General features: G+C 45.6%; 1 protein-coding gene and 1 long non-coding RNA gene across 4 annotated transcripts; one reads left to right on the forward strand and one right to left on the reverse strand.

Moving 5' to 3' along the window:
* Positions 1 to 122: 122 nt before the first annotated feature.
* Positions 123 to 17244, reverse strand: LOC116973123. Its single transcript, XR_004412001.1, has 3 exons — positions 17233 to 17244; positions 6521 to 6524; positions 123 to 182 (listed from the first exon to the last, which is right to left on the reverse strand). It is a non-coding gene; the product is annotated as an uncharacterized LOC116973123 (long non-coding RNA).
* Positions 6826 to 18909, forward strand: smim8 (small integral membrane protein 8). 3 transcript variants are annotated; one of them, XM_033020840.1, is made up of 3 exons: positions 6826 to 7027; positions 10173 to 10329; positions 17857 to 18909. In XM_033020840.1, the coding sequence occupies exons 2-3, from the start codon at positions 10195 to 10197 to the stop codon at positions 18010 to 18012; spliced, it is 291 nt and encodes a 96-aa protein (XP_032876731.1). In that variant the 5' UTR covers positions 6826 to 7027; positions 10173 to 10194; the 3' UTR covers positions 18013 to 18909. The 3 variants fall into 3 exon arrangements, with proteins under 3 accessions (XP_032876731.1, XP_032876729.1, XP_032876730.1); XM_033020838.1 differs by lacking the exon at positions 6826 to 7027 and adding an exon at positions 7127 to 7235; XM_033020839.1 differs by lacking the exon at positions 6826 to 7027 and adding an exon at positions 7127 to 7225.
* Positions 18910 to 25424: the final 6515 nt, after the last annotated feature.

Genomic DNA, 25424 nt, shown 5'->3' on the forward strand with positions numbered 1-25424 from the left:
GATCTTTGCTTCCTCCTCCGCTCTCGAATCCAAAGAATCTTCGCTTTGGCCATGCCGTCCACGTCTACTAGTGTTGCATTCTGCTCTGCGGTAAATTGCTCCAATCGGCAAAGTAGGCGACCCGACTTGTCTTTCTTCAGGTTCCCTGTTAAGGAGGAAAGGTAAGAAAACATTTATTACTTCTGTGGCATATTGAAAATTTTATTTAGCCTGTCTCTCACTTTAGTTTATTTAATGCAGAATAAGAACATATTGACTCTGTTTTGTACGGAGAATTTTATTAAGTCTGCCCAAACTTTCACTATAGTTCAGATCTTAGAGCTGGGTGCTCCCCTTTGTCTCAGATACAGTCGAGGCCTCAATAGACAATAGGTGCAGGAATAGGCCATTTGGCCCTATGAGCCAGCACTGCCATTCAATGTGTGTTTTTTATGTTTTTTTAAATGTCTTTATGTGGGGGAAGAGGGCACGGTAAGGGGGATATGGAGAGGACGCGACTATTATTCGAGTCGCGTCCTCACCCCCCCAGCGGCCTACCTACTGGATTGGCGCGGCCTTTCCTGCCGGAATCGACCAGAGCTCCAGCAGCGGCGGGACAGCGCTGTAACATCGCGGGGCTGGCGATGCCTTACCGGGGATCGCCGTCTGGAGCCCGGAGTGCTGGACCTGCTGCACCGACATCATGGAGCTGCGGTTGCGGAGCTCCCAACGTGGGCGGCGCTGATCAACAACGCGGGGTCCTGCGACTCCGCCCGGCTCGGCCTGCGGACTCGGGAGCTGCGGACTCCGGCTGCGGGAGGCGGCTGCTCAGGAGGTCCGGGCCACTGAGGAGGAGGATGTTCACCGTCGGGGATCGGCGTCGGCGTTCCACCAGCCCGGCGTGAGGGCCTGAACATCGGGCCGCCCGGTGCGGCGACTGCGGGTGCTCGGAAGGCCCAGACCACGGATGAACATCTGGGAAGATCGGAGGGGAGGCTGGCTCGACTATGGTGCCTTCCTCACCTTGGTGCCACTGTGTTATGTTGTGTCGTGGACTTTCTGTGTTTGTGCTTTTCTTTTTTTAATTCAATTTTATTTTTAATATGTTTTATTATTTATTATTTATTAATTTTTATGATACTGCCTGTAAGGAAAATTCATTTCGTTGTCTCTAATTGAGACAATGACAATAAATTTGAATACAATACAATCATCCACAATCAGTACCCCGTTCCTGCCTTCTCCCCATATCCCCTGACTCCGCTATTTTTAAGAGCCCTATCTAGCTCTCTCTTGAAAGCATCCAGAGAACCTGCCTCCACCGCCCTCTGAGGCAGAGAATTCCACAGACTCACCACTCTCTGTGATAAAAAGTGTTTCCTCGTCTCCGTTCTAAATGGCTTACTCCTTATTCTTAAACTGTGGCCCCTGGTTCTGGACTCCCCCAACGTCAGGAACATGTTTGATGGCCTCTAGTGTGGCCAAGCCCTTAACAATCTTATATGTTTCAATAAGATCCCCTCTAATCCTTCTAAACTCCAGAGTGTACAAGCCCAACTGCTCCATTCTCTCAGCATATGACAGTCCCGCCATCCCGGGAATTAACCTTGTAAACCTACGCTGCACTCCCTCAATAGCAAGAATGTCCTTCCTCATATTAGGGGACCAAAATTGCACACAATACTCCAAGTGTGGTCTCACTAGGGCTCTGTACAACTGCAGAAGGACCTCTTTGCTCCGATATTCTATTCGTCTTGTTATAAAGGCCAACATGCCATTCGCTTTCTTCACTGCCTGCTGTACCTGCATGCTTACTTTCATAGACTGATGTAGAAGGAACCCCAGATCCCGTTGAACTTCCCCTTTTCCCAACTTGACGCCATTAAGATAGAGCTGGAATAGGTGCAGGAGTACTAGTTGCCTCATGGCAACATCCTTGTAAAAATCTTCTCAAGAGCATTTTCTTTCTACCTCTCTGTTATTTAATGCAGAATAAGAACATATTGATTGCATATTTTCTGTAATTTCAGATGTCGACAGTGGGTCTAGAATGCTCACCGACATGATCTCCTACACCGAACTGCGGAGTATTTGTCAAATAACTGACGTCTTATGTACATTGTGTGAAATTGTGATTTGTTAGCTGCGCAAAACAATGCAAATGGCGATTTATTTATTATTGTATCTACGTTGGACGTTTTGCTCTTTGGTGTAAGCAGGGGTGGGGCCATCATTGTGTCACATACGTTGAATTGTACATCACTTTCACTGGTTAGCTGATATGCTGAACACTGCAACCCTGTATATGTCGCGCTCAGAATAATGTGAATTATGTAAATCTTACTATGCATGTCAGAAATAAAGTGTTAACCATGTTAATGGATTTCTATTATGAATAATTTAAAATTGAGTGGGTTGGTGCAATATTGGTGCCATATGCTGCTAATGTGTCGTTATCAGATATTCAGTGTTAAAAAGAGAAATAAATCACAATAAAAGCGAAAAGATGTTCCTTCCACAGCGTGCGGGGAGTCTGGCCTGGATCAGCATGGCCGAGACACCAAGGTGAAGTTGCGGGGAGGTTTACAATGTTTTTTTATTTAATGTTGTCCCTTGTCTAGTCTGAAATAAAGTTCATCATTGGATATAAAAATTGGAAGAAATGGAAATGTGTGTGTTATATTATTATATACATCTATATCACATTCATGTATGTGTGCTCTTTCCAGCACAATCTAATCAGTTGTATGCTCGCTGAATAAAACCATCCTTAAGTTATACATCATTTGTAAATCTTGCTCAAAACAAATTTAATGTTGTGAAATACTTCAATTAGATAACCCCACCATTTACAGACAGATCTCATTCCACTCTCTGGCTATTGAGAAGACCAGATCCATTTAATTGTTGAGAAACAACTCCATAGACACAAAATCATTAAGTAACATTCCAGGGCTAGAGCAACTGGAATCTTCATATTGCTATTATTTTCCCAAACACTGCAGTTGTGAACAGTGTGATTAGATGAATGAATTACAGAGTGCAAGTGTAATACAAAATCAACTCAAACACAGCATATGAGCCATTTAAAAAAATGATAAAAAAAACATTAAAAAAATAAAATTACCAGAGTCAAAATGTATCAATATTTTATTCTTTAACAAGGCTGGTGCCTCTGGCTGCTACAAATGCGAGAAGTGCATCCAGGTAGAGCTCCTGAAGGGCCGTGTTGGGGAACTTGAGAAGCAAGTGGATGACCTCCGGTTCGTCCGAGAAACGGAGTCGTTCCTCGACAAGTCCTACAGTACGATTGTTACACCTAAGGTACTGGAAGAGAGAAGGTGGGAGACAGTTAGAACGGGAGGGAAGCATGGAATGCCAACGTCCCCGGGTGTTGTACCTCTTGTGAACAGGTTCACCCACTTAGAAGCTGTCGGGACAGAAGACGTGTTTACACTGAGCGGCGGACTGGCTTGCGATGCGAATAGGGCTGTTGAGCCAGAACCAAAAAGGCCTAAGGCAGGCAACGCCATTGTAATGGGAGTGGGAGTTTCTGCGGCAACAGACGGGATGCGAGGATGGTGTGCTGCCTTCCTGGTGCCAGGATCCAGGATGTCACGGACAGAGTGCAGAAAATCCTCAAGGGCGAAGGTGAACATCCGGAAGTGGTAGTGCATGTCGGCACAAACGATGTTGGAAAGAAGGGGATGAATATTCTGCAGCGTGACTTTAGAGAGCTCGGAAAAATGCTGAAAAGCAGGACCTCCAGGGTTGTTATCTCCGGTTTGCTTCCAGTTCCTCGTGCTGGCGAGAGCAGGAACAGGGAGATACGGGACCTGAACGTGTGGCTGAGGAACTGGTGCACGGGGCAGGGATTTAGATTCTTAGATCACTGGGATCTGTTTTGGGGTAAGGGGGAACTGTACAAAAGGGACGGATTGCATCTTAACAGGTGTGGGACCAGCATTCTGGCAGGCAGGTTTGCCACTGCTACACGGGTGGTTTTAAACTGAATAAGGGGGGGTGGGGTGTCGAATGGGATAGTGGAGGATGGAGTTAAAGGGAAAGGGTTTCTTAAATGTGTGAGCGTAGAGACAGAGGGGTGTAAAATGAGGGTAGAAGCAATAGGTAGCAAGGTGAAAAGTAAAAGTGGCAGGCAGACAAAACCAGGGCAAAAATCAAAAAGGGCCACTTTTCAACATAATTGTATAAGGGGTAAGAGTGTTGTAAAAACAAGCCTGAAGGCTTTGTGTCTCAATGCAAGGAGCATTCGTAATAAGGTGGATGAGTTGAATGTGCAGATAGCTATTAATGACTATGATATAGTTGGGATCACGGAGACATGGCTCCAGGGTGACCAAGGCTGGGAGCTGAACATCCAGGGATATTCAATATTCAGGAGGGATAGAGAGAAAGGAAAAGGAGGTGGGGTAGCGTTGCTGATTAGAGAGGAGATTAACGCAATGGAAAGGAAGGACATTAGTTTGGAGGATGTGGAATCGGTATGGGTAGAGCTGCGAAACACTAAGGGGCAGAAAACGCTGGTGGGTGTTGTGTACAGGCCACCTAACAGTAGTAGTGAAGTTGGAGATGGTATCAAACAGGAAATTAGAAATGCGTGCAACAAAGGCAAAACCGTTATAATGAGTGACTTCAATCTACATATAGATTGGGTGAATCAAATTGGCAGGGGTGCTGAGGAAGAGGATTTCTTGGAATGTATGCGGGATAGTTATCTAAATCAACATGTAGAGGAACCAACGAGAGAGCAGGCTATTTTAGACTGGGTATTGAGTAATGAGGAAGGGTTAGTTAGCAGTCTTGTTGTACGTGCCCCCTTGGGCAAGAGTGACCATAATATGGTTGAGTTCTTCATTAGGATGGAGAGTGACATTGTTAATTCAGAAACAATGGTTCTGAACTTAAAGAAAGGTAACTTTGAGGGTATGAGACGTGAATTGGCCAAGATTGACTGGCAATTAATTCTAAAAGGGTTGACGGTGGGTATGCAATGGAAGACATTTAAAGACTGGATGGATGAACTACAAAAATTGTTCATCCCAGTTTGGCAAAAGAATAAATCAGGGAAGGTAGTACATCCGTGGATAACAAGGGAAATCAGGGATAGTATCAAGGCGAAGGATGATGCGTACAAATTAGCCAGAAAAAGCAGCATACCGGAGGACTGGGAGAAATTCAGAGACCAGCAGAGGAGGACAAAGGGCTTAATTAGGAAAGGAAAAATAGATTATGAAAGAAAACTGGCAGGGAACATAAAAACTGACTGCAAAAGGCTGGGTGAGTGGGCAAATGTTTGGCAGATGCAGTATAATGTGGATAAATGTGAGGTTCTCCATTTTGGTGGCAAAAACAGGAAAGCAGACTATTATCTAAATGGTGGCCGACTAGGAAAAGGGGAGATGCAGCGAGACCTGGGTGTCATGGTACACCAGTCATTGAAAGTAGGCATGCAGGTGCAGCAGGCAGTGAAGAAAGCGAATGGTATGTTAGCTTTCATAGCAAAAGGATTTGAGTATAGGAGCAGGGAGGTTCTACTGCAGTTGTACAGGGTCTTGGTGAGACCACACCTGGAGTATTGCGTACAGTTTTGGTCTCCAAATCTGAGGAAGGACATTCTTGCCATAGAGGGAGTGCAGAGAAGGTTCACCAGACTGATTCCTGGGATGTCAGGACTGTCTTATGAAGAAAGACTGGATAGACTTGGTTTATACTCTCTAGAATTTAGGAGATTGAGAGGGGATCTTATAGAAACTTATAAAATTCTTAAGGGGTTGGACAGGCTAGATGCAGGAAGATTGCTCCCGATGTTGGGGAAGTCCAGGACAAGGGGTCACAGCTTAAGGATAAGGGGGAAATCTTTAAAACCGAGATGAGAAGAACTTTTTTCACACAGAGAGTGGTGAATCTCTGGAACTCTCTGCCACAGAGGGTAGTCGAGGCCAGTTCATTGGCTATATTTAAGAGGGAGTTAGATGTGGCCCTTGTGGCTAAGGAGATCAGAGGGTATGGAGAGAAGGCAGGTACGGGATACTGAGTTGGATGATCAGCCATAATCATATTGAATGGCGGTGCAGGCTCGAAGGGCCGAATGGCCTACTCCTGCACCTAATTTCTATGTTTCTAATTAACAGAATTATGAACTAACAGAATTATGAATCTAACCCTATATCACACACACAAACTGTTCCCCCGCAACGTTGATTACACTGCGAGTCGGTTGATTACACTGCTGACTGGTTGCATCGTGGCTTGGTTTGGCAATTTGAGCGCCCTGGAAAGGAAAGGACTACAAAAAGTAGTAAACACTGCCCAGTCCATCATCGGCTCTGACCTTCCTTCCATCGAGGGGATTTATCGCAGTCGCTGCCTCAAAAAGGCTGGCAGTATCATCAAAGACCCACACCATCCTGGCCACACACTCATCTCCCTGCTACCTTCAGGTAGAAGGTACAGGAGCCTGAAGACTGCAACAACCAGGTTCAGGAATAGTTACTTCCCCTCAGCCATCAGGCTATTAAACCTGGCTCGGACAAAACTCTGATTATTACCAACCACTTTCTGTTATTTGCACTATCAGTTTATTTATTCATGTGTGTATATATTTATATCATGGTATGTGGACACATTTATCTGTTTTGTAGTAAATGCCTACTATTTTCTGTGTGCTTAAGCAAAGCAAGAATTTCATTGTCCTATACAGGGACACATGACAATAAACTCACTTGAACTTGAACTTGAACTTGAGTCGGGTCGGTTCCGGTTACTAAAATGGACGAAAAAAATGCCCACGTTCCGCTCCGTCGCGTACTACACGTCAGCCCATTGCATTTCACAGGAGTGGCCTATCTTGTTCCACTATAGGATCTTTGTTTGATAATATCCAAAGATCATAGAAGGCTCTAGTATCCAAAGATTAAGCTCGGCTTTATAATCTTTGCTGGTGACTGGCCCAGTGAGGCATGGCCAGGTGTGGCTGAGAGACAGAGGGGGAGGGGAGGGGAGAGAGGAAGGGGCGGCCCCTGTGAAGGTGAGCGGGGTGAGGCCGTGGTGTCGGTGTCGGGGGGAGGGGGAGGGGAGGGGATGCACTCGTTGAGCGGCGGAGGGGGAGGGGAGGCGGACAGCGGACAGTGGACGCGGCCCTGCAGCTGGGCCTGGGCCCCGGGCTCAAGCAGGCGGCCTGCGGGCCGTGAACCCCCTCAACCCCGCGGATCGGCGCCGTCCCGCCGTGAGAGGAGGTGATGAAGGGGGGAAGCTGCAGATGGGGCCCGGGGTGGGGGTGGGGGTACGCACTGCGTGGGAGGAGGGGTTGGGCCGGGGGGGGGGAGGTGAAGGTGAACGCGGGGAGAGTGAACTACTGGGGGAAGAGGCCGTGGCACTGGGGGAGACAGAGAGAGAGAGTGGGTGAACTGGAGGAGGGGAGTGAGTGGGAATTGAACTGGGGAGGGGAGAAAGGGTGGACTGGGGGTGGCGGGGTACGAACAGTGGGAACGGCGGGGGGAGAGGGGGGTGAACTGGGGGGTGGGGGATGAACCCCGGTGGCAGAGGTGGGGGTGAACCGAGAGTGTACCATGGGGGTCACGGTCAGTGCAGGGTCGACTGCAAACCAACACCCCTGCCTGCAGTGAAGACTAATGTCAAGGGTGTTTAATTGTCAAAATTGTACCAAAACAAGGAAATTCTTACTTCTGCAGCTTACCAGGCCCAGTAACGCACAATAAATACACAAATATTCAATAATACAATGAGTTAGTAATCAATAATTAATAAACAAGGAATGCTAGTGTTTCCCCTGAAGTACGGTTGATTGTTTCCGCTCAGAAGATTTATGAGGATGTTGCCAGGACTTGAGAGCCTGTGCAATAGGGAGAGGTTTGGCAGGCTAGGACTTTATTCCTTGGCATGCAGAAGGATGAGGGGTGATCTTATAGAGGTGTATAAGAGTATGAAGGGAAAAATAGGGTGAATGTAGTCTTTTACCAAGAGTAGGGGAATCAAGCAACAGAGGACGTAGGTTTAAGATGAGGGAGGAAAGATTTAATAGGAACCTACACAAAGGGTGGTAGGTACATGGAATCAGCTAGGCACAAAGTGCTGAAGTAACTCAGCAGGTCAGGCAGCATCTCTGGACAAAAAGGATGGGTGGCGTTTTAGGTCGGGACCCTTGTCAGACACATCCTTTTTCCCATCCTTTTTCTCAGCTTGACCCGCTGAGTTACTCCAGCATTTTGTGTCTATCTTCGGCATATACCAGTATCTGCCGTTCCTTTCTATACATTTGGAACGAGCTGCCGGAGGAGGGGGCTAAGGCTGGTATTATCACAACATTTTAAAAAGCATTTGGACAGTTACATGGATAGGATAGGTTTAGAGGGATATGGGCCAAACACAGGCTGGTGGGACTAGTATGAATGGTCAGCGTGGGTAAGTTAGACCGAAGGACCTGTTTCCGCTCTATATGATTCTTTGACTATATTCTCTGCCTGGACCTGGACACTACAATTTACTGCTCTCCTTGAGATATCTTTCCATTCTTATGTGTGTTCTGTAGAAAATAGGTCTGCAGAATGGGAGAAGGGTTTAATTTTTAACTTTGGATATAAATGACTGCACTTGCACACCTTGTTTCCACGAGACCCTTTGTTTGGGTCATTGAACATGCAAACTCGTGAAAAATAGGTGAAGACTGAGTTTTGCCTCCAGACCGATTTATGAATGAGTGGTTTGTTGGCAGCAGTCATGACGACTATATCTCAAATTTATTTTTCCCTGTGAATGTGTTTAGCTTTTCTGGCAGACTGAGATCGGAAAGAAAGACTTTACCATAAAGATTTTGTGATCAACGAAACTAGACAGTAATCAAGTAGATAGAAGAAAACACAGGGCATAGTTTACAGTAGTTTAATTTACAGATACAGTGAGAAAACAGACCCTTCAGCCCACTGAGCCCACATTGACCAGCGATTCCCATACACTAGCACTATCCTACACACTAGGGACAATTTACAATTTTTATCGAAGCCAATTAACCTACAAACTTGTATGCCTTTGCAGTGTGGGAGGAAAAGGTAGCATCCGGGGAAAACCCAGGGGGAGAACATACAAACTCCGTACAAACAACACCCGTAGTCTGGATTGAGCCAGAGTCTTCTGGCACTGTAAGGCAGCAACTCTACCACTGCGCCGCCATGCCACTGTTGGTTGTTGTCAGACTAGAAAATTAACCGATTCAATGTAATTTGCAGACTCGACTGTCACTGGATAGTTACCAAATAACTCATACTTAATACAAGATAATTTGTTATAAAGACATTTAATAAAGATGCACGCCTTTATGAAAATGTATATCCTGTCTTGTCTATTTTTTCCCTCCCAGTTTATTGACCACATGCTGCAAAGTGGCAAAGTGGGCGAAGCAATTACGATGTGCTAAATCCTTTTATTGCTGTGACAATAAAATAAAAAATGCTGAACATTCACTACATGCTACTTTCTGCCCTTTCTCGTCACTTTCTGTCAAGAGTGTTATATTGTCATATGTCCCACACAGAACAATAAAATTCTTACTAGGTAGACACAAAATGCTGGAATAACTCAGCGGGTCAGGCAGCATCTCTGGTGACGTTTCAGGTCGAGACCCTTCTACAGACTGAAGTCTGAATAAAATTCTTACTTGCAGCAGCACAACAGAATATGTAAATATAGTACACTGTAAACAATATAATAAATGAGAAAAACGTTATATATATATATATAACCTCGATTAAAAAGTCATATATATATATATATAAAGTTTTTCTCATTTATTATATTGTTTACAGAGTAGTATATTTACATATTCTGTTGTGGTGCTGCAGGTAAGAATATATATAGATATATATATACACACAAAAACAATAATAGTGCAAAAAGACGATTTTGGTGTACTGCAATTAAAACATTTTAATGGAATTTCCCCATGAAAATCATAGTACTTTTTCATTCCAGGAAGTTCTAACCTCCATTCCCATTACATTTGGGAATTCTTAGTATTAACTGTCTTATTTCAGTGGCCACAAAATCTATGCCTATTCCCCATTTCCTAAATCATAAAAATATCCAAAGCAGGTCATAACAGCTGAAAACATTTTGAAGAACTATTTTTCCTTTTAAATGGTGTTTATCTTAATGTCCAGGATCGTAAATTGAACTGTCAGCATGTCGGCTTCACCCGATCCCACTGATTCAAGGACGGAGCCTCCAAAGGATACTGGTTACAAAAGTCCAGGACTGAGGGGAATCCGAACCACCAGCCTTTTCCGAGCTATTAATCCAGAGCTCTTCATTAAACCTGTAAGGGAATTTTCACTTAAACTTGGATGCTGTTCTTTTTAAATGTTATGGTGAATGATATGGAAGCCAAGTCACTTTGCAACTTCATAATGTTTGGTTTGGCTGCATTTACAGTCGCCTGTACAGGAACGATGTAGAGGCTTTGGAAATGGTGGAGAAGGCGTTTACATAATGTGCTGGCATAACACAGCGGGTCTGGCAGCATCTCTGGAGAAAAAGGATGGGTGACGTTTCGGATTTGAAGTCTGAAGAAGGGTCCCGACCCAAAACGTCACCAATCCTTTTTCTCCAGATATGCTGCCTGGCCCGCTGAATTACTCCAGCACTTTGTATCTATCTTTGGTATAAACTAGCATCTGTTGCTCTTTGGTTCCACAGAAGAAGTTGACCTGGATTAGATGATTCACACCAGGGCATCGGAAATGTCCTCGTTCTTCAGGGAACGGGGATCCCCCTCCTCCACCATAGATGAGGCTCACACCAGGGTCTCTTCCATACCCCGCAACACTACTCTCTATCTCCCCATCCCCGCACTCGCAACAAGGGCAGAGTTCCCCTAGTCCTCACCTTTCACCCCACCAGCCGGCAAATACAACAAATAATCCTCCGCCATTTCCGCCACCTCCAACGTGACCCCACCACTCGCCACATCTTCCCATCTCCCCCCATGTCTGCCTTCCGCAAAGACCGCTCCCTCCGCAACTCCCTTGTCAATTCTTCCCTTCCCTCCCGTACCACCCCCTCCCCGGGCACTTTCCGTTGCAACCGCAAGAAATGCAACACCTGTCCCTCCACCTCCCCCCTCGACTCCATTCAAGGACCCAAGCAGTCGTTCCAGGTGCGACAAAGGTTCACCTGTATCTCCTCCAACCTCATCTACTGCATCCGCTGCTCTAGATGTCAGCTGATTTACATCGGTGAGACTAAGCGGAGGTTGGGCGATCGTTTCGCCGAACACCTCCGCTCAGTCCGCAATAACCTACCTGAACTCCCGGTGGCTCAGCACTTCAACTCCCCCTCCCATTCCCAATCCGACCTCTCTGTCCTGGGTCTCCTCCATTGCCAGAGTGAGCAACACCGGAAATTGGAGGAACAGCACCTCATATTCCGCCTGGGTAGCTTGCGTCCGGATGGCATGAACATTGAATTCTCCCAATTTTGCTAGCCCTTGCTGTCTCCTCCCCTTCCTTAGCCCTCGAGCTGTCTCCTCCCATCCACCCCGCCCTCGGGCTCCTCCTCCTCCCTTTTTCCTTCCTTCTCCTCCCCATCAGTCTGAAGAAGGGTTTCGGCCCGAAACGTCACCTATTTCCTTCGCTCCATAGATGCTGCTGCACCCGCTGAGTTTCTCCAGCATTTTTGTGTACCTTAGATGATTCCGTTCGGTTCAGTTTATTGTCATGTTGTCGAGGTACAGTGAAAAGCTTTTTGTAGCGTGCTAACCAGTCAGCAGAAATACAATACGTGATTACAGTCAATCCATTTACAATTTATTAGAATAGAATGCATTTATTGTCATTCAAACCTAGGTTTGAACGAAATATAATTTCTACAGTTTTTTACATTACAAAACAATCCAAGACCTACACTTAACACAGTTTACATAAACATCCTGAGTCTCCAACATCTCCTCACTGTGATGGAAGGCAAAGTCTTTATCTCTTCCCTTTGTTCCTTCTCCCGTGGTCCAGCAGTCCAACTGCAGTGTCGAGGCGAACTGGGGCTCCGATGTTAAAGTCCCCGGCGGGCGATGGTAAGTCCTGAGGCCGTTTAAGCCCCGCCGGGCGATGTTAGGCCCCGGCTCCATGTCCTTAAACCCACGATTCCAGCGGGAGAAGTCGCCGTTGCGGAGCTCAGAAAAGCGGTCTCCCACCAGGGACTTGGAGCTCCCGATGTTCCCGTCCACCGAGTCTGCGGCCGATGCCTCCGAACTCCAAAGTCGGGTCGCAGCCGCACGCCACCACAGCTCTTCCCGCTCCGAAGTTGGCCAGCTCCGCGATGTAAGTTCCGCAGGCTCTGCAACTGGAGCCCCCAGGTTAGTCCCGGCCGGAGGTCGCCGCCGGCTCCACGATGTTAGGCCCAACGACATCCGAGACCCGACAGGGAATAGTCGGGTCCCCGCACAGCGAAGAGATTTAAACAATTTCCCCCACAGCCCCCCCCACCACCCCCCACATATACACAGCTAAAAAAAATAATAAAAACTAACTCAAGACATACATTTAACAAGACAAAAATAAAAAAAAGACAGACGACTGTAGTCGAGCTGCTGCCGTTAGGCGCCGCCACTCCCACACATTCCCTATATGTTATTCCCTTATTGATACATTATAAGGGAATAACGTATAGTGCAAGATAAAACCAGCAAAATGCAGTCAAGGATAGTCCGAGGGACATCAAAGAGGTACACTGCCCTCCATAATGTTTGGGACAAAGACCCATCATTTATTTATTTGCCTCTGTACTCCACAATTTGAGATTTGTAATTGAAAAAAAATCACATGTGGTTAAAGCGCACATTGACAGATTTTAATAAAGGCCATTTTTATACATTTTGGTTTCACCATGTAGAAATTACAGCAGTGTTTGTACATAGTCCCCCGCCATTTCAGGGCACCATAATGTTTGGGACGCAGCAATGTCATGTAAATGAAAGTAGTCATGTTTAGTATTTTGTTGCATATCCTTTGCATGCAATGACTGCTTGAAGTCTGCGATTCATGGACATCACCAGTTGCTGGGTGTCTTCTCTGGTGATGCCCTGCCAGGCCTGTATTGCAGCCATCTTTATTTAGCTTATGCTTGTTTTGGGGGCTAGTCCCGTTCAGTTTTCTCTGTTTATTTATGTGTGTATATATATATTCTATGGTATATGGTCGCACTGATCTGATCTGTATTTATGCCTACAACATTCTGTTGTGCTGCAGCAAGCAACAATTTCATTGTCCTATCTGGGACACATGACAATAAACTCTCTTGACAAGTCTTGACGAGCATATAAAAAGCATGCTCAATTGGGTTCAGATCGAGTGATTGACTTGGCCACTCAAGAATTCACCATTTTTTAGCTTTGAAAAACTGCTTTGTTGCTTTAGCACAGAGGTTAGCCCCTGGGCCGAATATGGCCCATAACCCGAAATCATCCGGCCCGGAGGCGTATTTTTTTTTTCCGTACAAATCCGGCCCGCAGACTTCCTTCATCTCCGGTACCTCCTGGGCCCGAGGCGCCCAGGAGCGGTGATGCAAAGACACAAGGAGGCCTACACTGGCGGCCACAATTGTGAAGCCGCCGAGCGGGGCCGAGCGCCGAACTCTGGCTGTACCGCATCCTGCGCAAAGCCGTCGACACGGCCGTACACCTTCTGTGCCTGGGCTTCACTGTCGGGATCAGGGTTGTCAATAGGTCGGGGACGAGTGAGTGTGAGTATTTGAGCCATCGCCTTCAGGACAGAGCCAAGGCAATGGTCCGTAGGTGCGCCGTGTTCGTGAGCGCCTGTAACTAGGGGCCAGTGCTCCGGGTGGCATCCTCGAAGCGGCGGGATCCATGTGAACACGTGATTTGATGCCTGCCATCCGGGGCGGGATGGGGGTGGGATCTATGTGAACACGTGATAGATGTGGCCCGCCATCCGCTCACAGACATGCGTCCTGGCCCCTATGCCGAACATGGTTGCCGACCTCTGCTTTAGCAGCATGTTTGGGATCATTGTCTTGCTGTGGAATGAACCGCCGGCCAATGAGTTTTGAGGCATTTGTTTGAACTTGATCAGATGGGATGTGTCTATACAATTCAGAATTCATTATGTTACTACCATCAGCCGTTGTATCATCAATGAAGATAAGTGAGCCAATACCTTCAGCAGCTATACATGCCCAGGCCATAGCACCCCCACCACTGTGTTTCACAGATGAGGTGGTATGCTTTGGATCTTGGGCAGTTCCTTCTCTCCCCCATACTTTGCTCTTGCCATCACTCTGATATAAGTTAATCTTCGTCTCATCTGTCCACAAGACCTTTTTCCAGAACTGTGGTTGCTCTTTTAAGTACTTCTTGGCAAACTGTAACTCGGCCATCCTATGTTTGCGGCTAACCAGTGGTTTGCATCTTGCAGTGTAGCCTCTGTATTTATGTTCATTAAGTCTTCTGCGGCTAGTGGTCATTGACAAATCCACACCTGACACCTGAAGAGTGTTTCTGATTTGCCGGACAGGTGTTTGGGAATTTTTCATTATTATAGAGAGAATTCTTCTGTCATCAGCTGTTGAGGTCTTCCTTGGCCTGACAGTCCCTTTGCGATTAGTAAGCTCACCAGTGTTCTCTTTCTGCTTAATGATGTTCCAAACAGTTGATTTTGGTAAGCCTAAGGTTTGGCTGATGTCTCTAACAGTTTTATTCTTGTTTCTCAGTCTCATAATGGCTTCTTTGACTTTTATTGGCACAACTTTGGTCCTCGTTGATAAATAACAATAAAAGTTGATGGAAAGACTGGAGGAAAGTAGTTGCTGAGAGCTCGCTTATACCTGCATTAAGGAGGTATTTAAACACACCTGAGCAATTACAAACACCAATGAAGCCATGTGTCCCAAACATTATGGTGCCCTGAAATGGGGGGACGATGTATAAACACAGCCGTAATTTCTACATGGTGAAACCAAAATGTATAAAAAAGGCCTTTATTAAAATCTGACAATGTGCACTTTAACCACATGTGATTTTTTTCTATTACAAATCTCAAATTATCAAGTCAATTCAAGAGAGTTTATTGTCATATGTCCCAGATGGGACAATGACATTCTTGCTTGCTGCAGCACAGCAGAATATTGTAGGCATAAATACAGAACAGATCAGTGTGTCCATATACCATAGAATATATAAAAAACACACATAAATAAACAGATAAAGCGCAATAGGCTGTTGTAGTTCAGAGTTTGTTTGAAGTTGTGTTTAATAGTCTGATGGCTGTGGGGAAGGAGCTGTTCCTGAACCTGGATGCTGCAGATTTCAGGCTCCTGTACCTTCTACCTGATGGCAGTGGAGAGATGAGTGTGTGGCCAGGATGGTGTGGGACCTTGATGATGTTGGCAGCCTTTTTACAATACAATACAATACCTTTTATTATCATTTGAACCTCACATGAGGTTCAAACGAAATTTGGTTTCTGCAGCCATACAAAAAAAGAACCAAGACACACACCAACACAATTCAATTCACATAAACATCCATCACAGTGAGTCCTCCTCACTGTGATGGAAGGCAAAACTTAAACATATCTCTCCCCTGCACTCCCCTCTCCCCCCCACGTCAGAGTCAAAGACAGTCAAAGCCCCCGGCGGGCGATGTTAAATGTCCCGCAGCCATTAAAGCCACGCCGGGCGATGCAAGGCCACGCACCGGGTCTTGGTGTTGGAGCCCCGGCGGGCTCTTGGTGTTGGAGCCCCGGCGGGCGCTCACAAAGTCCCGCGGCCATTCCAAGCCGCGCGGGGCGATGATGTAGGCCCCGCTCCAGGTAATCTTCAACCCCGCAACTCGGGCGGGAGAAGTCGCCGCTGCGGAAGCCCCGAAAAGCGGTCTCCCACCAGGGACCCGCGGGCTCCCGGCATTACCGTCCACAGACCTGCGGTAGGAGCTTCCGAAACTCCGGGTGTCGGGTCACAGCAGCGCTCCACCACCGCTCCACCCGCTCCGGACTCGGCCAGCTCCGTGATGGTGAGTAAATCCGCAGCTCCGCGACTGGAGCCCCAGGTCATTCCTGTTGGAGGCCGCTCCACATTGCAGCCCCAACGACAACGGAGACCCGACAAAGAAAAGGTCGGGTCTCCCATGCAGGGGAAAGACCTTAAAGTTCCCCCACCCCCACACACATACCCCGACAAAAAAAACAATAAAAACTACATAGAACAAGACAGAAAACAATAAAAAGACAGACGGACTGCAGAGGCCGCTGCTGACAAGAGTCGCGCCGCCCAGCCTTTTTGAGGCAGCGACTGCGATAGATCCCCTCGATGGTAGGGAGGTCAGAGCCGATGATGGACTGGGCAGTGTTTACAACTTTTTGCAGCCTTTTCCGCTCCTGGACGCTCAAGTTGCCGAACCAAGCCACAATTGTGGAGTACAGAGGCATATAAATAAATGATGGGTCTTTGTCCCAAACATTATGGAGAGCACTGTTGATTGTAGTTCAGTGGTTGTGCTCTCTGGTTGTGTTAGGATGATTTAGTTGCCTGACAACAGCTGGGAAGAAACTGTCCATGAATCTGGGGATGTGCGTACTCACATTTCTCAACCTTTTTCCTCTGATGGTTGAATGAAAAGGTATCGCAGGTGCTGTGCTGTGCTTGCACCCTGACTCATAATTCTTTTAGTGCTGGTTTAGTTTATTGTCATGTGTACCGAGGTACAGTGAAAAGCTTTTTTGTTGTGTGCTTGCCAATTTAAAATCAAACCAGCCACAGTGTGCAGATACAGGATAAATGGCATAACGTTTAGTACAAGATAAAGTCCAGTAAAGGTAGTTCGAGGGTTTCTAATGAGGTCCAATCTCTAGTTGTTGGTAGGATGATTCAGTTGCCTGATAACAGCTGAGAAGAAAGTATCCCTGACTCTGGAGGTGTGCGTTTTTACACTTCTGTACATCCTGCCTGGTGGGAGAAGAGGGAGATGAGATGAGACTTGTCCTTGATAATGCTGGTGGCCTTGCCAAGGCAGCTTGAAGGGTAGATGGAGTCACTGGAAGGGAGATTGGTGTATGTGATAGTCTGGGCTGTGTCCACAATTCTCTGTAATTTCTTGCGGTCTTGGAGGGAGCTGTTCCCAAACCATGCTGTGATGCATCCCAATGAAATGCTTTCTACGTAGGTGTCGAGCTTGCATCCTAACTCATAATTGTTTTAGTGCTATGTGCATACTTAGTGCATTGAACCTATAATCCAAGACATTGGTTTGTACAGAAAGAATGATTTTGATGCCTTCTGGAATCTTACTAAAGGGATAATTAAGTAATGATAAGGGAATGTTGTAAAACCATATTTTGTGCATTATAATTAATAATGTTTTCTAATATAAGAGATTCCAATTATATTTTTAGAAACTAATTAGACACAAAATGCTGGAGTAACTCAGTGGGACAGACAGCATCTCTGGAGAGAAGGAATGGGTGACGTTTCGGATCGAGACCCTTCTTCAGACTGGTTAGGGATAAGGGAAATGAGAGATATAGACGATGATGTAGAGAGATAAAGAACAATGAATGAAAGATATGCAAAAAAGTAACGATGATAAAGGAAACAGGCCATTGTTAGCTGTTTGTTGGGTGAAACGAGAAGCTGGTGTGACTTGGGTGGGGGAGGGATAGAGAGAGAGGGAATGCCGGGGTTACTTGAAGTTAGGGAAATCAATATTCATACCACTGGGTTGTATGCTGCCCAAACAGTTACTCCAGCTTCTTGTGTCTATCTTTGGTTTAAACCAACATCTGCAGTTCCTTCCTACACATTTAGAAACTAATTTCTGCCTTTGTGTTTATGCAACAGAATAAACCTGTGATGGCTTTCGGACTGCTGACCATCACACTTTGTGTGAGTTACATTGCTTATTTGAATGCCACAACAGAAAACAAAGAATTGTATGAAGCCATTGATAGTGAAGGAAGAAGATGCACAAGGCAAAAGACATCAAAGTGGGAATGAAATATAAGGGAAGTCAGTACGTAACACTGCAGCCAAACAACTGCTTAAGTATTTATTCCAACTTTTGAAAGCGTTGCATCGTTAAAATAACACTGAAAATGTTTGCATCATGGTCAAGAAACTTCAATATCATCATCTATATCGCTAGTTTCCCTTTCCCATGACAAGTCTGCAGAAGGGTCTCGACCCGAAACGTCACCCATTACTTCTCTCCAGAGATGCTGCCTGGGTTGCTCCAGCTTTTTGTGTCTATCTACAATATCATGACTTGCTTTCATAGTTACCACTTGGGTGCTTGGACTGTGAATAATTTGTTTTATCTGCATCCCCTTTTCCAACTATTTTAAGTTATAATAGCTTGTTTAACTTATGCAGCATCATCTCAGAGTCGGAGTGCAGCTGCAACATGCTACGATAGCTGAATATTACGTAAAATATAACTAAACATGGTCTGAGGAAGGGTCCCAACCCGTAACGTCACCTATCCATGTTCACCAGAGATGCTGTTTGAAGAAGAGTCTCAGCCCAAAACATCACCCGTTCCTTCTCTCCAGAGATGCTGCCTGCCCTGCTATGTTACAACATTTTGTGCCGATCAGCAGAGATACTGCCTGACCCACTGAGTTACTTTTATGCCGTTTTGTATAAACCAGCATCTGCAGTTCCTTGTTTCTAAAATTTTACAAGCTGCTTCCTGCTCAGCGCAACTGTTGGTGTTTGACAATTGTGTATCCCACTCGCATGCCAATTTTTTCTCCCTCAAAGCTCCCGCAACCAGGCTAACATTTTGTGTAGGAAAGAACTAGATGCGAAGTTCGAAGGTGGACACAAAGTGCTGGAGTAACTCAGCGGGACAGGCAGTATCTCTGGATAGAAGGAATGGGTACCATTTCGGGTCGAGACTTTCAGACTTTATCAAGCAGGATCTCGACCCGAAATGTCACCCATTCGTTCTCTCCAGAGATGCTGCCTGTCCCGCTGTGTTACTCCAGCATTTTGTGTTTACCTTCAGGCTATCAATATTTTGTGAGGACAGGTGGGACATTGGAACAAGAGTAGAAGCTCTAGTGCTATCTCTGTGTACCTGCATTTTGCACTTTCCATAAAACCTTTGGTTAATAAAAAAATGTAAATCCAAGATTTTAAAACAATATTTAACTCAGCATCAGTTGCTGATTATGGAGGAGAATTCCATACTTCAGTCATCTACTATTGTGGAAATTTTTCTAAGCTTACTCTTGACAGGCCTCCTAAAGTACACCTCTAATTCTCAATATTTTCCATTATTCCTATCCATTTTCACTTAATGGAATGAACATTTATGTTAAATTGTGTCTGTTCTATTATCAGCATCAAATGGGAGTTTAGCTCCCCGCATTCACACAGATCATTGCACTGCTGCCATTATAAAGAAAAACATGCGCTGGAGGAACTCAGCGGGTCAGGCAGCATCTGTGGAGGGAAATGGAGAGCCGCAATTATGAAAAGCTCCAACTAGTGGCTGGGCGAAGTACTGCTAAAACTAACAAATATTCATGAAGTAAAGTTGAAAAAAGGAGGAACTGCAGATTCTGGTTTAAACCGAAGATAGACACAAAAAGCTGGAGTAACTCAGCGGGTCAGCCAGCATCTCAGGAGGAAAGGAATAGGTGATGTTTCGGGTCGAGACCTTTGTTGTGAAGTTGAAATAATCCAGTTAGAGAAGCTGGACTTTGTTTTTAAGTTGCCTTCCAATTTAGTCATTTTTCTGCCACTTTTGCCTTTTGCCTATGTTTGTGAAATGTATTGATTGCCATATTTGTTATGTTCTTAAATCCTTGATCACAATGCCAACAGGGCAACAACAATCAGGTTTAAAAATAAATTAGTTCATGCTAATAAAATGAAGGAAATTCACAATAGGTTCATCAACATCTGAGAAGAATACTGGAGTTAGGCTTTTCTGTGAAAGGTATTTTATATTGTAGCTCACCAACCTCACCCAATCTGCCACTTTTGAGGATTGGTATGCCTTATTCAATAATGTGTGTATATCTTTTGCTCCAGAGGACTGCCATCTTGCAAGTTCTAGATTTTGCAAAATGCTTCCTTGCTGCCGTAAAGAGTTATGTAAAACCATGAATATGAAATCAAATGCACTGAATATGGTGCAATGGTTCAACGGTTCTTTATTGTCATGAATGCACTGCACAGTGAAATTATTTTTTTGCATAGCTCACACCTGCACAGACACCATATGTTGGCGCAATTTACAAAAAGAAAAGTCCAAAGTCCACAGGTATGAGAATACAATACCTGAGATTCTGTTTCTGAATAAATAAAATGTCAACGTTTTTCCACTTGCATTTATTATACAGGTAGTTGAACAAATTTCCACAGAAGGATTTAGAATAAAATTGCAGTATTTTTAAAAGGATTCGCAGTTCAGCGAGGACACGATTCCAAATTACTTTGGATGTGAGATTACGGTGGATGCCGATTTGTTTGTAAATATGAATGTGAAAATAAAGACAGTTCAAATAATGCTTTATTGTAATTTCAGGGATTAAAACTTGTGATGACATTTCTAATCTATCCAATGGAGTAGTTTAAATGATGCATCAATGCTTGTCGATGCCTGTAATGCTGTAGTGAACAAAAGTTGAGGCCAAACTACGCTCACTTCAGTCTTTCTACGCATACCTGGCACCTGTCACTCCATCATTTGACTGCATCAGAGAATTGGTAAAATTTCAGTATCGCACCCAACACCTTTTTAGTTGGAGTAACTCTGGTCTCTTTATGCTTCTGTGATGTACAGTAGGATGTTTTTATTGATATTTGAGGATCTGGACATGTATAGCAAGGCCAGCATTTCTGGCCCATCCTCGCTTGCTCTTGAGAAGGTCATCATGAGCCGCTACAATCCTACTTTAACATAACACTTATGAGGCATCATGGCATAGCCGCGCGGGTAATCCCAGCTGCCTCCAGCTCCAGCAATCATGGTTCAATTGTGATCTCCATGAGGAGTTTGCACATTTTCCCTGTAACTGCATGGGTTTCCCCCTGGGTGCTCCGGTTTCCAACAATATCCCAGACAAGTTAAGTTGCTCCTGGTGTCGGTGAGCGACAGGGATGGGAAGGAGGTGGGAGTAATGGGGATGCGAGAGGGAATGAACAGCATTAGTGTAAATAGGTAATTGTCAGCATGGATAAAGGTTTTTGAGTTTGTATCGTGCTGTATGATTCTATGACATCTAAGTGGGTTGCTGGGCTATTTTAGGGGGTAGTTAAGAGCCAGCCAATTGCATGGGTGAATTCAGGGTCACATTATAGGCCAATTTGGGTAAAAACAGCAGATTACTTCTGAAAGATTGCAATAGTAAACCAGAAGAATCTTTGTAGTCTGATCACTTACTAAGGCTAGTCTTTATTATTATTATTATTTCATTCAATGTTAACTACATTTTGCAGATGCAATTTGAATGTGCTTTCTCAAGAATGGCCATTGCTTTTTTAATTACTGCCATCCTTTATTTTACTTCATTTAAAAATGAGTAAATAAAGGTTATTAAAGGGAAATTAAGTTCCTAACATTGGATACTGCCACTTGCTTTTAAATGTTAGCATAGTTCTCATATCCCTTGTTAAAATACACCGTGATCTCTAGTTTATTGCCAAAATTGCTTTTAATCAAGTATCTGCTTGAGACACTTAATAGCATACCATATCTCTGAAGCAGCATGATGAATATTCAGACGCGAATAAGGAATCTGAGAATAAATTACAGGTTTGTAGATTAATTGGTTATGGTAAAAAAATAATTAAATTGTCCCTAGCGTGTAGGATAGTGCTAGTGTACGGGGATCGCTGGTCGGCACAGGCTCGGTGGGCCAAAATGCATTTTTCTGCGCTGTATCTCTAAACTAACTAGGTACAGAGAAGATTTACGAGGATGTTGCCAGGACTAGAGTGCCTGAGCTATAGTGGGTGGGGGGACTCTATAGTTGAGTAGGCTGGGACTCTATTCCTTAGATGCACAGAGTCTCTTGCCCAGAGTAGGTGAATCGAGGACCAAAGGAGATAGGTTTAAGGTGATGGGGAATAGATTTCATAGGAATCTGAGGGGTAACATTTTCACACAAAGGGTGGTGGGTGTATGGAACAAGCTGCCGGAGGAGATCGTTGAGGCAGAGACTATCCCAATGTTTAAGAAACAGACAGGTACATGGATAGGACAGTTTGGAGGGATATGGGCCAAATGCAAGCAGGTGGGACTAGTGTAGATGGGACATGTTGGCTGGTGTGGGCAAGTTTGGCTGAAGGGCCTGTTTCCACGCTATGACTATGATTAAACTGAACCAAACTAAACTAAGAAAACTAAACTAAACTAACAATTCCACGAGATGACCTGACTCCAAAAAATACACCATGAAGTATCTATCAGTCAGCCCATAATCTGGGCTCAAATTCTATGTTCAGGACATCAATCCAGAATCGGTATGGTTCAGTAGTACAGCTATCTGTGTTCATACTTGTATAAATTATTCACACGAGTACAAAGCTTCAAACTGAATGCTTTCAGTGAATCCACGGAAAAGAAAAAACATTCATGACCACTAGAGGGAGGAAATGCATCAATGTTTCAAGTTTTAATTCCCACCTGAAGAAGTATGGAAGGAAAAGTTGAGAAATTCTACTAAACTGAAATAAAACCAAACAATGCTCATTCCCTCTTCTAAAATAATATAGTATTTTTAGTGTGATTTAATTTACTGTAGAGAGAAAGGCAGAGTGTGTAGGAAGGAACTGCAGATGCTGGTTTACACTGAAGAATGACACAAAATGCTGGAGTAACTCAGTAGGACAGACAGCATCTCTGGAGAGAAGGAATGGGTGACGTTTCAGGTCGAGGCTCTTCATCAGTTTGGGTCGGGAGAGAGATATGGAAGGATACAATAAACATGTAAGGTGTGAAGGCGACAGATCAAAGCAGACGATGATCGAGGAAATCTACAATGATTCATTGTTGGATAGGGGACAGGTGACAACGAGGTATACTAACAGTAAGATAAATCAGGACAGTGAAACTAGTAGAACTAGGATGGGAGAGGGACAGAGAGAGAGGGAAAGCAAGGGTTACTTGAAATTGGAGGTCAATATTAATACTGTTGGGTTGTACTGAGGTGATGCTCCTCCAATTTCACATTCCTTCACCTTTCTCCTCCACTTGCTTTCCCTGTTCCTTGTGAACCTGTTCTCCCCTCTCCTCTTATGAATGCATTTTGCCCAACTTACCACTTTCCTCTCCCCTCACTCTCTCCACCCAACTCACTCTCATCTCCCCCTCACCCTCTTTCTCCATATTCTCCCTGCTCCACATCTCTCCCCAACTCTTCCTCCCCTGATTTTCTCTTCTCCGTTCCGCTTCCCTCCCTCTCCCTTCCACGCCCCTTTTATCCTCCCTTTGCACTTCTCCTCCCCTCGCTCCCCACGCAACTCACTCACTCCTTCCTATCCCCCCTGGTCCAGTCCCTCCCTACCTATATCCAAGACACATCACTCGCTCTTCGTCTCAATGACTTCCGTTTTCCAGACCCCCATTCCCTCATCTTTACCATGGATGTCCAGTCACTCTACATTTCTATCCCCCACCAGGAGGGTCTTAAAGCCCTCTGTTTCTTCCTCGACCAGAACCAGCCAATTTCCATCCACCAATACTCTCCACCTAGCAGAGATGGTCCTTACCCTCAACAACTTCTCCTTCGACTCCTCCGAATTCCTCCAAATCGAAGGCGTAGCTATGGGCACTCGCATGGGCCCAAGCTATGCCTGCCTCTTTGTCGGGTACGTCGAACAATTCCTGTTCCAAGCGTACACTGGCCTATCCCCGAACTCTATCTCCGCTACATTGATGACTGCATTGGTGCTACCTCCTGCACCCATGCATCAACTTCACCACTAATTTCCATCCTGCACTCAAATTCACTTGGACCATCACCAACATCTCCTTACCCTTTCTAGATCTCACCGTCTCCATCACAGGAAACAGACTATTGACTGACATCTACTACAAACCTACTGAATCCCATAGCTATATTGACTACACTTCTTCCCACCCTGCTACCTGTAAACACTCTATCCCCTACGCCCAATCACTCCGTCTATGCCGCATCTGCGCCCAGGATGAGGTGTTCCATACCAGGGCATCAGAGATGTCCTCATTCTGTCGGAAACGGGGGTTCCCCTCTTCCATTATAGATGAGGCTCTCACTAGGATCTCCTCGATATCCCGCAGCTCCGCTCTTACTCCCCCTCCCCCCATTCATAACAAGGACAGAGTCCCCCTTGTCCTCACCTTCCACCCCATCAGCCGTCGCATACAGCACATAATCCTCCAACATTTTCGCCATCTCCAACGGGTTCCGCAGTTCCCTCCGAAACTCCCTGGTCAACTCGTCCCTTCCCACACAAATCACCCCCTCCCCAGGTACTTTCCCCTACAACCATAGGATGCCACACCTGTCCCTTTACCTCCCCCCTCGACTCCATCCAGGGACCCAGACTTTCCAGGTGAGGCAGAGGTTCACTTCCACCTGCTCCAACCTCATCTACTGGATCCACTGTTTCTGGTGACAATTTCTCAACAGCGGCGAGACCAAGCGCAGGCTCGGCGATTGTTTCACTGAACACCTCCGCTCAGTCCATCTTAACCTACCTGATCTCCCGTGGCTCAGCACTCCCATTCCCAATCTGACCTTTCTGTCCTAGGCCTCCTCCATTGCCAGAGTGAGGCCCAGCGCAAATTGGGGAAACAGAACCTCATATTTCGCTTGGGTAGTTTACACCCCAGCGGCATGAACATTGACTTCTCTAACTTCCCTCCCCTGATATCAGTCTCGACCTGAAACATCGCCCATTCCTTCTGTCCAGAGATGCTGCCTCACCCACTGAGTTACTCCAGCATTTTGTGTCTACCTTCAATTTAAACCAGCATCTGCAGTTCTTTCCTACTCACTCTATACTTTCTCTCCATGTTCTCCTCCCCAACTCAACCTTCCCATTCATTTTTTCTCTCTCCCTTCCCCTTCCTGCACTCACCTTTTTCCTCCCTTTCCAATATCCCCCCTTTTCTCACCCCCCCCCTCAATCTCCCCTCCGTCCCACTCTCCTCTCTCCCTCCCTCACCCCTCTCCCATCTCGTTCCTCCCTTATTCCTGTTTCTCCCCTTTCCTCCTTTTCCCTCCCTTTCCAATGGGTCCCCCTCTCCCCTCCCTCCCTATTCTCCCTCCTCCACAGCTCTCCATCTCATCCCTCCCCATTCCTTCTCCCCTTCTCTCTCACCCTCCGCCTTTCTCTCCTTCTACCCCCCTCCCCCTCCTCTCCCTCCCCCTCCCCGGGGCGGGCGGCAGTGATGTGCAGCCCACGGC

This window comes from Amblyraja radiata, chromosome 5 (assembly GCF_010909765.2).
Source record: "Amblyraja radiata isolate CabotCenter1 chromosome 5, sAmbRad1.1.pri, whole genome shotgun sequence".
NCBI classification, from domain to species: Eukaryota; Metazoa; Chordata; class Chondrichthyes; order Rajiformes; family Rajidae; genus Amblyraja; species Amblyraja radiata.

What these genes read in the sequence shown, in the direction of transcription:
- smim8 (XM_033020840.1), top strand. Translation starts at nt 10,195, where the DNA reads ATGTCGGCTTCACCCGATCCCACTGATTCAAGGACGGAGCCTCCAAAG. An exon ending in CAGAGCTCTTCATTAAACCT is followed by an intron (nt 10,330 to 17,856) that starts GTAAGGGAATTT and finishes TTTATGCAACAG; the next exon opens with AATAAACCTGTGATGGCTTT.